General features: G+C 43.0%; 1 protein-coding gene across 1 annotated transcript; it reads left to right on the top strand.

Annotated features, from left to right (window-relative positions):
* Positions 1-2,126: 2,126 nt before the first annotated feature.
* NPY (neuropeptide Y) lies at positions 2,127-10,135 on the top strand. The gene is made up of 4 exons (XM_042817125.1): positions 2,127-2,203; positions 2,326-2,513; positions 7,015-7,095; positions 9,946-10,135. The coding sequence occupies exons 2-4, from the start codon at positions 2,326-2,328 to the stop codon at positions 9,968-9,970; spliced, it is 294 nt and encodes a 97-aa protein (XP_042673059.1). The 5' UTR covers positions 2,127-2,203; the 3' UTR covers positions 9,971-10,135.
* The last annotated feature ends 3,217 nt before the right edge of the window (positions 10,136-13,352 follow it).

Here is a 13,352-nt window from a genome sequence, read left to right as displayed (position 1 = left end):
GCAAGGTGGGGGTTGGCCTCTTATTCCAGGTATTTAAGTGATAGGATGAGGTGTAATGGCCTCAATCTGCACCAGAAGAGGTTCATGTTGGATATCTGGAAAATATTCTTCTGTGACAGTGTGGTGATGCAGTGGCTGCCCAGGGAGGTGATGGAATCACTGTCCCTGGAGTTGTTTGAGAACAGTACAGATGTGGCAATGAGGGACATGGTCAGTGGGCATGGTGGGGATGGGTTGGTGGTTGGACTAGATGACCTTAGTAGTCTTTTCCAGCCTTAATGATTCTGTGATTTTGTGTTGAGTCAACATGAACACCTTCAGTGCTCTTCAGTGGTGCTGCAGCAGTGTTGCTGCTGGGGGAACAAAGTGCATGGGGTGCAGCAAGGCCACATGGTGGGGCACAGTGTCACCCTGTCCTCGGCTGTGCTGTACTCAGAAGCTGGAGTCTCAGGCTATGCCATGGAAAGTTCCTCACATGAATTAAAATTCTTCAGGCAGCGTTTGATAAAAGAGAGCTGCAGTCTTGCTGTAATGCTTGTGGCCAAAGCACTACTGAGTCACGAAGAGTTCAAAACATTTTGACATTAAGAGCTTTGGAATTTTCTTTGCTTCCATGGCTTGAGATGGACACAGACCAGTGAGTTTCCTCGCATGCTGCAGGAGTCATTTACTTGATAAGGGTTTTGGGGGCAATGTAGAGTGATGGAAATGATTTCCAGCTTTACTCTTGCCTGATTATTGTTTTTCAAAATATGTTCTGTGAGCATTAAAGCAGTAACTACATATATTAATAACTATAGCAATGAATACCTATGATGTAGTATATGCATAATACAATTTTAGAAGATGTCTTAAAGCTTTCTGTCAGTATGTCTGATATTCTTACTTGTGCGGTTGTTATTTTACCTTCAAATTACAGCAAAAATAAGATCTGTTTAGAGTCATGATTTGTCATTCTAACTGGAATTAGTCATTGGCCATCAAGACACTAATCAAATTACCTGTTTCTAAAGAATTAATTCAATTTTACTAATATGTATGAGTAGTTGCTAACTCCACCAAACTCCTCAACGAATTCAGAAACTTTGTGAGTTGGCTTCACCCTATGCATCATCAGCACTCTGCTGCTGTCAGTGCAGAAGGACATGTTGCTGAGGATGCCCACCCTGCTTAGAATCACAAAACAATAGAGTACCCCCAGCTGGAAGGGACTCATTAGGATTGCTGAATCCAACTCCTGGATCCACACAGCACCACCTTAAACTCAAACCGTATTTCTGAGAGCACTGACCAAACGTTTCTCGAACTCTGCCTTGTCTCAGAGCTCCATTGTGTGAGGGGTTAGCTCGCTGTAAGGTGCCCATTTCTCTTTAAGGACTCAAGGACTGGGCAAGTTTAAAGAGACCCCACAATCAGGCACCTTGGACAGATGGGTCCGTCAGCTTCGTCCTGTGAGAAGCTGTCATGTGCCGTTCAGCAGGGGGCAACCACCGCGGGTCAGAGCAGGATCCCATGACACTGGTGGGCTGTTTGCTGTGGTGTGTTGTTCAGGCACAGAAACATAACACAATAAGATTTAGGATGGTATCTCAGAAGGCAGCCATGGGTATGCAGGGCCATCCCGGCAGTGAGTGCACAGTGACAGTTTCATTGCTGCCAGTTCCCTGGGCAGGTAATCCTCGAGGTGTATTTATTTAGTGGGGGCAACGACTGAGCCTGGGGCACTGATTTGGCATTTCTGGATGCCGCAAACCTTAAAACCTTCTTCCACGCTTCCTTGGCACTGGGTCGGGCAGCATCCCGCTGAGCAGATCCAGGCTGGGATCCCCCCGATGCCACAGAGGCGGGGTACGCTTCCTCCCGCCCCGGTTCCCCCTTCCCTGCCGCTCTCGGACAGCCACATCGGGGACCCCCGGGGCCGGAGGGTACCCCGGAGCGGGATTTGCTCCCCTGCCGGTGCTCGTGATGCGGGGGACGGCGGCGGCGCCCGGCCCCGCCCGGTGCCCCTCCCGGGGCAGGGCGCAGGCGGAGGTTTGGCAGGGGGGGCTGGGGCTGACGAGGCGTGATCGCCCAAGGCCCCTCCTGCCTGCCGGGGAAGCCTTAAAACACCCCGGCGAGGCGCGGAGTCCCACACTCGGGAGCCCCGACCCACGGGCAAGAAGAGCCAAGCTTCGCCCAGAGCCGCTCCACTGCAACCGCCGCCGTGAGTACCGCGACAGGGTGGGCGCGGGCACGGGGGTCGCGGGGCTGCGCGCCGGGGGTCGGCCGCGCTGCTCTGCCGTCGAGGCGGGCGCTGACGGCCGCTCTCCCCCGCTCGCCGTCCAGATGCAGGGCACCATGAGGCTGTGGGTGTCGGTGCTGACTTTCGCCCTATCGCTGCTGGTCTGCCTGGGGACGCTGGCAGAAGCGTACCCCTCCAAACCGGACAGCCCCGGCGAGGACGCTCCCGCAGAGGACATGGCCAGATACTACTCGGCTCTGAGGCACTACATCAACCTCATCACCAGGCAGAGGTAGGCGGCGGGCCCTGCAGCGTCCCCCTCCCCGCTCGCTGTGCTGCCCTTCTCCTGGGGCGAGGCGGGAGGGAGGGGAGTGAGATGCCTCTCTGGAGGTCTCTCCTGAGTTCCTTCAGGAAAACCCGGCGGGGGTTAGGATGTGGTGCCCGCGCTCCTTGGGTGCGGAGGTGGATTTCCACATGCCTCGACGCTGCATCCTCTCCTTCAGCCCTTTCTGGCACCTGGCACACACGGGCTGGTGGGCAGGAGTGTGGCCACGGGGCAGTGGGCATGGGGAGAGTCCCCCTCAAAATCGAGAGAAAATGTAACTAACCCTGGGGAGGATGAGGCAGAGCAGTAGGAGCTGTTTCACTCTTCTGTCGCTGCCACTGACTAGTGAATGTTTCACTGGGAAAAAGTGCTCTGTGCTGAGAAGTTGTAGGAGTTGAAGCACTTTGTCAGCTACTTAATAGAGCAGTGAATGCCCCAAACCCCAGTAGTCTGACAAAAACTCTCTCAAGACTATAAATGAGAACTTGAGCCCAAGCTGAAAGAGAAGAGTGTGACCTAAAGCTGCCTTGCCCCATGCTGGTGTTCTGACGGTCACTGTGCTGCTTAAAGGGGTGCTGAAGGCTCAGGCTGAGAAAAGTTAACATTGTGCTATAAAATTATGTTCTTTGGAACATCTGTCCAGTTCAGACTGATTAATAGAAGCATTCCCTGAGGTCCCTAAACTGTGTGTGACACAAGACCTTTGATATTTGTTTAATATCATAACCAGATGAGAGATCTATAATAAGGCTTGCATTTGTCCCTGTAGAAGTCTGAAGAGTTAAATCAGAGGGGAGGTTATGGTGTAGCTGAGAGCTTTCCCAGCAAACCCATGACATTGTCTGTCTGTGCGCTAATACCATAACAGAGATGAGGAGGCTGATAACATTATGGTTCTTCAGTCCTGGACTTTTAAAGCAATATTCACAGCTGTTTGTGTGTGCAGTGTGTTTCTGTGCGTTGCTCTGTGCTCTTGTAACTTTTTGTCAGATGACTGCTAAAATAATCTGTTCCTGCTGCTGCCCCTTTCTCTTGCATGCACTGGGATCTCTAGGCTGGTTTCATGTCTCCACCTTTTTTTCATTCTGTTTCTGATTTAAAAGGTACAAGGCTGAACAACCCCCTCCTTTTATATTCATCCTCCAGTATAGAAATGTAGAAGCATAGCATCATACTATGACTTAGGGCAGAGGGGACGTAAAAGATTTAGCTCCAACCTCCTGCCATGAGCAGGGCTGCCAACCACTAGATCAAGCGCTTCTTTAACTTTGCCTGGCTTTCTTTGCTTATGACTTGGCTGCAAGTACACAGCTCAAAGTCTGAGACTGCTTTCACTTGTATTTAGGCTCTGAAGTGAATGGAATAGTTACTGTTGGCGATAGACAAAACAATTCAGAATTTCAGTTTTCTCATTCAGGTTCCATCAATCCAGGATTGACCTGGATTTAAAAGAAAACCGACAGATAAAGTCGTAACAACAACTTGATTTTAAAGCTGTCTAGAAAGTTTGGAAACAAACAATCCAACAACTAGAACTGTGCTCTTTCTGTTCTGTGGTGAATTAGCAGCAGAGAAATAAGGTGACAGAGCTCCTGCTTCAGCAGTGACAGTCACTTGCAAAATGAACTGCTTATAAATAAATGTCTTTAGAAGCTTTCTGATGTAAACATGTGCATCACTTGGTCTGTTACAGCAGAGGTGCTCAGAGCTGTCTCTTGCTGCAGTGTTTGGCTCTGCCCTGGGTGCTTGTTCAGCCAGCCCTGCTGTGGGGAGGTGGCAGGGCCCAGGCTCACCCCATGTGAGCAGGCCGCTGGGGCTGGGCCAGGTCCACAGCCTGCTTGCTGCGGGACGGGCAGCAAGGATTGTGATCAGTGCTTTTTTGTCTCTTCAGTTTATCTGTCTACTCTTGTTTGACGTTTATGTCTCATGGACAGCCTTCTGGCTTAGCCTTCTGCTTCTGGCATTTGGGCGTCATTCTCTGTGAGTGACCAAGATCCACGGGATCTTCACCCCTGCTTCTGTGAAGCTTCTTCCAATCCCTCCTTCCCTTCTTGACTTTTGCCCTTGTCTGCATGGCTGCTCTGCTCCCTCTCTCCTTTAGGGTTCCTCTCCTTCACATCCCATCTCATTTGTCTTTAGTCATAGCATATTAGCTTTGTACTCCTGTGAGGTGATCTGAGGGAAATAGATACCTGTTGCATTCCTGGCCTGCTTCAGACTCCTCATTTCAGATGAAATCCATTGTTTACAAGGTTCCAGATCTTCACTGATGATGAAGAGAATCTAAGATGACCAGCACAGCTGCAGACTCCTGCACTGCAGACATCCACGTGTCTTTGCATTAATCCCACTTCTGTCCTCCAAAATGTCCCATGTCCTTGCATCATACCCCTGTGCTGCACTGTTTGAGAGCTTTCTTCAGAGCCCTGCTTTCTTTGAATCTTTTCTCCTGCTGCTTGGTGCTACATGCACACACTGTAACCAACAGGCCCTCTTCCTTTCATGTTTTCCAAAAAAAGGCCTGGATGTCTGTGTTTGTGTTGTCTCAGAGCTGTGCATCAAAGACACAGAGCAAGCACGAAGCAGCTGAAAGAAGAGAGAACATCTGCACTGAGGCCTTGCTTTCACAACTGCTCATGACCTCTTTGCATTACGGCTGTACCATGGTTGTTTCCCAGTAGCAAAATTATGGGGTAGACTGGAAGCTTTGGCACCTGAAGTAGGAAGAACAGCTGCTCCTTGGTCACACCAGTTGGTGCATCCAAGGAACACCTGCTGTGCAGCTTTGCTGTTTCATGACAAGGTGGGGCTGTCCTGTATAGGTAGCAGTACTGGTCTTGCCATGCTGGAGGGACTCATATAATGTGTGTGTCTCCAAGAGTCTTCTCCACTGTTTGAGCAAATCTCTGATTACTGAAGGTTGCTACCTATTGCTCAGAGAACACTTTACAAGAGGTTAGTGAGACTTTTTGCCCAAACGTGAGCTGCTGGAGCAAGCTGTTAATATTTGTTAAATAAATTTCTTAAAAAACAATGGCAAATTAGATTACCCCTCAGTTGAAGCCGTGGTCATATCCTTATTTATTGGAGTAGGAAACAGGAAAGAAATCCCTTTATGGTGATAGAGTGCATGGCTTTTTATTCAGCACCACGCTTGATTGCATTACTGTAATAGCATTTAACCTTTCAGTCAGTATAGGTTCAGAAATTTGTTTTAAAAATCTGAATTTGATACTTTGTCTTTCTGGACCAAATATGATGGTCTGAAATGATTAAAGTGAGGCAGTAATACAAAGAGAAATAAAATGATAAAGTGAGAAATGTGTCCAGTTTTCAGGAAAATCAGACATCAATTGATAAAACTTGCCCTCCTCCCCAAAATTAATTAAGCCATTGGAGAAGTATCTTGACAGCAAGGGATAAAATGTAAGTCTTTGATGGCACCTTTGACTTCTCTGGAGCTAGAATTTCACTCAAGTGATGTTCACAAAGCTATTATCTGTTAACGTACTTTGTGATTCAGACTAATTACATACACAAGTTACAAACCACGATCTTAATTCCTTCCAACCTAGGGAGCGTTTGGTTACAGTTATCACTGGTAATCTAATGAGTTCTTATGGTGAGTAAGTGTCTCTCAAGCTGGCTGTGTGGTGTTGCTTCTGTTTTCTGAGAAAAAGAGAGTAAATTCTTTCCTAGAATGAGGAATTGCTGTAATTGAACTGTTGGACAAACTGTTGGTAAAATATCCCTGATTTTAGAAAAAGAAACAACAAACAGACAGCCATTGTGTAAATATAAGACAGAAGTAGCAGACGATATTCAACCAAAGAACTCTGATTCTGATGGCTGTTCTCTCTTCCATAGCCACGCAGTTCAGGAGTGGTTATTGCCTTGGGGCAGCTTAGTTTTTATGACCGAATCTGGTATATAGTGGGTACCTCCAAATGTACTAGCTAGCTTTTAAAAATCTCGGCCAGTTCTTCAGACACAATGGCACGCATGAATTTTGTGTACTGTTCATATAATAGATAAATTTGACTCTACATTCATGTGATTTCTAATGAAGGATACAACAGTATGTAAAAGAATGAGAAAATTAATGAGATGATGGAACTGGGTTTGTGGGCAAGAATGACATGCTCAGAGGTCTTGCCATGCACAGCTTCCTCCTTCATGCTCAGATCAGTAAGGATCAAGGTCCTCGAATATTCAGGAACTTCCATCAAATTGAGAAACATAGAATTGCTCAATATTGTCAGGTAACAATTGTCAAAAATATATATTAAAAGAAATACTGAAGAACATTTTCTAACATGAGTAGATCAATTTAATTAAAATACTTGCTGCAAAGTTGTTTTTATATCAGCTGTATTTAGGGTTTTTTTTCTGCCTAATAGTTCTTTGCTTAATCTTCATTATTAAATATCAAGATAAATAAAAATATACTTTTTTTCTTTTTTCTTAGGTACGGAAAGAGATCAAGCCCAGAGACACTGATCTCAGACCTCTTGTTGAGGGAAAGCACAGAAAACATTCCTAGATCCCGGTATGTTTGAGGAAGTTTTATAGAGGCTTTCATTTCTAACTTAGATTTAACAGTCCTATTTGTTATCATTAACCATGTTCCACAGGGAGAAAACACATGCCACCAACAGCTGGATAAACATATCCTTACACACATTTTCAACTTCTTTGTTAAGAACCAGAATCATCCTATCAATGCAAGAAATGCTTTCCCAGGTACAATATAGTCCAAGCTCCTTGTTTCCTGATTTTCAGAGCAGGCAGAACCTGCTGGCTGAAGGAGGGGAGGCATTCTGTAAGTCTTGCCCTTTACTGGACTGTATTGCACAGAATCGTGCACTGATGGCCGATGATGATTTACTTACACATTGGATCCCCAAAGATGGCATATTTTTATTTATTTCCTACTCCACAAGTTGCCATTTTTCCCCTCTAAAGAAGTGTGACGAGTGATAAATGTGCAGATATGTTTATTTACAAATGCATAGCTATGAGTGTTCTTTAAAATACAGTATTTCACACTTGTTTTGTACCTAATGTTTCATAAAGAGGGGGAAAAAAAGGCCTTTGTATTTCCACTTGCACTTGGTTTGGAAGAACAGTGGTGTTTTGAACAGCACTGGAATTTCAAATGTATAATGTATAATTAAGTAATGACACTGAAATTACAATGTAAGATACTGTAGTGGTGACCACAATTTATGCAGCTGTGAAAATTTTCCCTTACTCTGCCTATGCTGAAAAAGTAAATACAGGGGGTTTTATTTTTATTTTCTTGTAAAAGAAAACATTCAGTCACAAAAAATCACGAATAAGCTCAGTTTAGGACTTTGCTGAAAGTATGAAGCTTGCTGCTAACACTGCTGCAGGAATAAATGTTTTGTGCAGCACCCATCTCAGGAGTCTCCAAGCTCTGCACTTCCATCCATTGTGCAAAAGCTCAATTAAACTAGTTAAATAATTAACTGTAATAGTTTGTAGCACTGGACTTTGGGGATGATGATGTCACCAAGAGGTGACCAAAACTTTGCTGTCAGCGGAGTGTCCATCAGCTTTGCGGATCCATATGTAGGAAGAATGTTGACTTAAGGCTTGATGACTAACCACATCTGTTGGGAAATGGTTCTATCTGCATATGCTTATGTAAAAAACTGCATGGAGTACATTGAAATGCTTGAGACTATTTTGTGTTTTGTAATGAGGAGGCAGAATCCTCACATAATGGGAAATTTCCGCTGCCATGAATTTGAGGCAACACAGAGGGTAGTACAAAGTCTAATACTCTGTAATTTTCCCCCCTTTACAACAAAATTTTATGGTTGTTATTGTTTCAATAATGCTACTTATAACACGCCAGGGAGCTAAGACTCATGAGCGAAATAACAAACAAGTCTGCATTTAAGATCAGGAATTGATGAGAAACAGATTTTTATCTCATACCCCCCTGTAACAGCACTTTAAACTGAGAAAAAAAAACATGTTTGTCATTCGTTGATGACAATTATGTGAGTACTGGGAACAATGATGTTTAGTTTCCTATGGATATGTTTTCTAGGATAAAACACAGTATGGATTCTTCACCCCATTCCAGCTTTTACCCCCATGTGAAGATATAATCATGTCTTCTTTCTATCCAGCCCTGAGTTTGATGACACATCAGGAGCTGACTCTCTCCAAGACATCAGTACCTTTCTCTGACTTAGTGGAAATTTTCCAGGGGGTTTGAGAACTCATAGTGAAACTAGGGGAGCCCCACAGGTTGGACACACGTTTGATGTACAGTGTGTCTGTGTGAGCATTCCTCCTAGAGAAAACTAAGCGAAATGAATTAAAGGCAGGCTGGTATTATTCTAAACTTTAATGATATTCTAAAACATCGTATATCTTAGATGAAGCTGAACGCTGAGGTATTAAGAAACAGCTTAACTGTGTTCAGCATGTCTGGCTGAATTCAGCACTTCACTTTCGCTGACTAAAATATCGTATGTCAGAGCATCCAAAAAATGTTTAAAGATTTTCTTACAGAAATCAAGTAATAGTTAGGAAGTTACAGAAGAATTGAAAAAAGGAGGTGCTTTGACCTGAGTAAAAGTAAGTTCTTATAACAAAAAAGTGAGATGTTGTTTTTCTGATCTATTCGACCTGTGGAGTTATGACTCGGTAACAGTATGCATTCTGCTTCTGTGAAACTCAAGTATTTCATGTGAAGGAGCTGTTGAGTTCCTTGTGTAGTCAACAGGAGAGGTGGATCTCTCTCATATGAGCCACTCCATCCTCAAATGTGCAGGCTTAACTACCCTCTCAGGGTGTTGGTGTCTCTCCAGTGACTGTAGAGCAGATTAGATGCTTAGGTAAGACTAGCCACCCAATATTTAGATGGCAGAAACGATGGCAAATCTATTTCCGTGTATCTCTCTCCATGTTCAGTGGTAACTTGTTGAATATCTTTCTGTGTAGCCAGGATAAGCAGAGAATGACTAGATCAAATCCTGCTCTCAGAACTGCTTTCAACATGTATTTCAAATGTTTGATACTAAGGAGTGGAATACAATGATAACATATTGGATGGTTACTTCAGTTTTGTTTGAAGATGCTGATAGCATGATGTGGCTTTGGCACCATTCTCTTTGGAAACTGCTTACTCCTGATTAAAAGCTAAAAAGCTCTCTTAAAATATTTCAATATAGTATACAAGACTTTTGATCATCCAAGGTTCATCTGTTTTGATGGGAGTCTTGTGCTGCAAATGTGGATATGTATTCCTTATTGGTGGTATTATTAAAATGAAAATTTTTGAGTAGTTGTAACTCTGAATTTCCCAGAAAGGACTTTAAAATGTGTTTAATAGGTTTCTATTCATAATATGTTTCAGGTTTGAAGACCCTTCGATGTGGTGATGGGATTTGCAGCACACCATCCAAATTTTTCCTAGTTTTCAATTCATACTTCACTCCTCTGAAGCAAATCATAGCATCATTCCCAGTGCATGCAGCCATTGTACCGAACTCTGTAGAGTTTTTCCTTCATCATATTTGTATATACTTTTATTTAAATAAATTATTTGTGCATTCCAAAATACAACATACTAAATGAAAACAAGCAATGTTGTCATTGGTATAGCAAAGAATTGTTTTAAACTATTAAAACTGAATTATAACCTCCCTACAGTCTAAAGTGGTATGGACAACAATAGTATCACGGTTGTTACAGTAATTAGTGTGCGAAGACACCATTTGTGGTGGCATCAAACTGCACTTAACTGCTTGATTTACCCCAAATTGTTTAAAATAATTTATTATGTGCCAAATAATTTAGGAAAATGATATCCTGAGCAATTTTTCATTGTCACCATAATGAAAACTTAGTATTGACACTGACAAAAATATTATTTCAAAAATGCTATTTGTTTTAATATAAGCAATGAAGTGCTGGCTTAATTCTTCTCACTTCTCAAAACTGGTTTGAAGCTTGGGTGTAAGCTTGAATTAGGAATTTTACATGAAACAGATGCAATATCTTTGTTTTGGCAATATGCAGAGCAGCAGAAAGCAAGATTTAAAGTAACTCATAAATCAGGGCAATTCTACAGCCATACTGCCTGAGTTGATCGGCACGCTGCTTCATCAAAGGAATACTCCTGTAAATCACATGCCTTTGGCTACCTGCACTCTGAGCACCACTCTCATGTGGAGTCTTTCACATTTTTGTTTCCACGAGAAAGTTCCCGGAGCAGGGACAAGGGGAGCTGTCTTTAGGTTTTCATTTTGATGAATTTCATCATTAATCCAGTGAGGAGTTACTTAGACACAAGGACTTTTTAGGAAACCCTCACTGTTTTTATTCAAGTAACATGATGTGATGGCAGCACATGATTTTAATTCACACAAACTCATCTTGCAGTGTGGTCGTATGCAACGTGACACAAATGTTGGTTCTTCATTCCTGCTTCAGGAACAAATTCTTATCTTCAGACACCTGGACTGGACATTGTATAATAAAGCACATAAAAAGTTCCAAATTGGAAAGGAGTCAGCATGAAGATTTAGTACATTTGCATCTCATTCCTGCTGTATAAATGTTTTCATGTGGCTGTTACCTCCAGGAAAGATGCATCAGTGCAAATCAGTTCCAGATCCCTAGAAATGCTGCATTCACTAAATGTTACCACATTCCATGATTTTGCCCCCTATTTTGAGAATACTTTCTTCAGTACAGCATAAAATATTTTTCATTTTTATTAAACATCTACGTGGCACTTAAATAGATAAATTTTGCTTTCAGCCACAATGCTCTCATTTACAAGCTTGCTGATGGGTTTCACAGTTAAATTGTAAGGGGTGAGAACAGTCCCAAGCACTAAGGGGCATGGTTTAGTGATGGGACTCAGCAGATCAGGTTTAAGGTCGGACTTAATCCTGAAAGTCTTTTCCAAGGTAGATGATTCTATGATTCAGTGATAAAATATCTAGGGGCAGCACGAAGCATTGCTACGAATGCAGTGACAGTGTTCAGAGGGACTCCGAAGTGGCCGTTGGAATCTTACTGGTACTTATTGGAACTACAGGAGTCTATCAGCTGCAGGCCAGGGCCTACTGAGTGAGATTCCACCATACAGTGCTGGTTTGAATAATTGTTAAAAAGAAAATTGAAGATTAGTGAAGTATCTGCTACGTATTATCTCTAATTCCTGGTAATTCCTAGTGACTATACATTTATATTAATGATAAAATGCTAATGATAAAATCTGTAGATGATAAAACAAACTCATGTTGCTTAGCACTACCGTTGCAGACATGCCTTAGTGGAGAAGGAGAGAGTGAGATGAGAATTAGTGCATGCTAATTGGGTATTCTGAGCAGTTCCACTCAGTTACCTGGATTTTTCTTGAACTTAAAGAACACCCATCTGCGTAGAAAAGCTAGAAAACTCAAAAAAAGAAAAAAAGAAAAAAGAAAAAAAAAGGCAGGCTTATTATTAATGATCTGTAAAAGACAGAAGCAAGGCACAGCAGTCATGCATCTATCCACACTATACTACAATTTTTTCTCTAAAACTTTCCTGTCCTGGCAGACCTCACAGAGAAGGCCAATGTGCTTTGGACTTACTTTCCCCATGTACTTCAAATACAACTTTTGACAAGCAGAGCCATTTTTATTGACTGAAAATACTGGATCAGCTCCCCAAATTGCAGAGTAGGCTTAGAAAAATGATCTGTGAAACGAAGATAAATGGTGGATTTGTTTGGCTTCGTTTCTTGGTTTCTGTGTTTTGGCTTCATGGTTAACCTTTTCATCTTCGTTTCCCTTTAACCATGTGAAAAAGCCATGTTTCTAAAACAAAGGCTGAAATTTATCTCAAACTCTTAGGAAGTGCCAGGAGGAAAACAGCAAAAGGGAGAACCATCAAAGGTGATGGCTCACCTTTTGTTTATTTGTTGAGGATTTGAAATCATGAGTAATGCACATAGATAGGTGTAAAACATTTAAAAGGCAGTCCACCTTTGCCTTTGGCAATCTCTGTAATACACATCCCTGACTTATGCCCAATTTTATTTGAAGACATTCGGAGATCTAGATGATCCCATTAAACCATGCATCTTCTCTAGGAGAGGAAATTCTTTCTCTTTCCATCCCTAGAATCAGAGAATCATTAAGGTTGGAAAGACCACTAAGATCATCTAGTCCAGCCATCAACCCATGCCTGTTACAGCTCAACACCATGTCCCTCAGTGTCACATCTGTGTAGTTCTCACACAACTCCAAGGACGGTGACTCCACCACCTCCCCAGGCAGCCTGTTCCAACGTATCACCACTCATTCTGAGAATAATTTTTTCTTAATATCCAACTTGAATTTCCTTTGGCACAATTGACAGCCACTACTTCTTGTCCTATTGCTAGTTCATCATAATGCTTTCAGCTCTGAGAGTCTTCTGTGCCACCTGTCAAGCCAAACTTCTCACTTGTCATCCAGGAGGTGGAAACCCCATTCTGGGGGTAGGCAGGGTGGGCAGGGATTGTCCCTTCTCCCAGACTATCCCAAGCAGGGTTTAGGGAGCAAAAGACAACACCACCACAGGCTGCACCACCACGGGGAATCCCAGTGGTGCTGGTGATGTAAGGCTGGGGGAAGTGCAAAGAGGAAGCATTGGCAGCTGAGGTAGGAGTGACCCTGATGGGTATCTTGACCTCAAATTAGACCTTGGACAAACATTTGGAAGCAAAATTCTAAAAAAGGACAGAATTTATTGTGATAGCATCTGTATTTGTCTTTTGATGTT

The sequence above is a fragment of the Centrocercus urophasianus genome, unplaced genomic scaffold (assembly GCF_019232065.1).
Source record: "Centrocercus urophasianus isolate 14NV4802_14NV808 unplaced genomic scaffold, USGS_Curo_1.0 seq_16, whole genome shotgun sequence".
Taxonomy (NCBI): domain Eukaryota; kingdom Metazoa; phylum Chordata; class Aves; order Galliformes; family Phasianidae; genus Centrocercus; species Centrocercus urophasianus.
The sequence above is the reverse complement of the archived record's forward strand: the minus strand, read 5'-3'. Positions and strand labels throughout refer to the sequence as shown.

Coding starts and splice junctions, on each gene's coding strand:
- NPY (XM_042817125.1), top strand. CDS start 2,326: ATGCAGGGCACCATGAGGCTGTGGGTGTCGGTGCTGACTTTCGCCCTA. Junction 2,514..7,014: donor AACCTCATCACCAGGCAGAG/GTAGGCGGCGGG, acceptor CTTTTTTCTTAG/GTACGGAAAGAGATCAAGCC. Junction 7,096..9,945: donor GAAAACATTCCTAGATCCCG/GTATGTTTGAGG, acceptor AATATGTTTCAG/GTTTGAAGACCCTTCGATGT.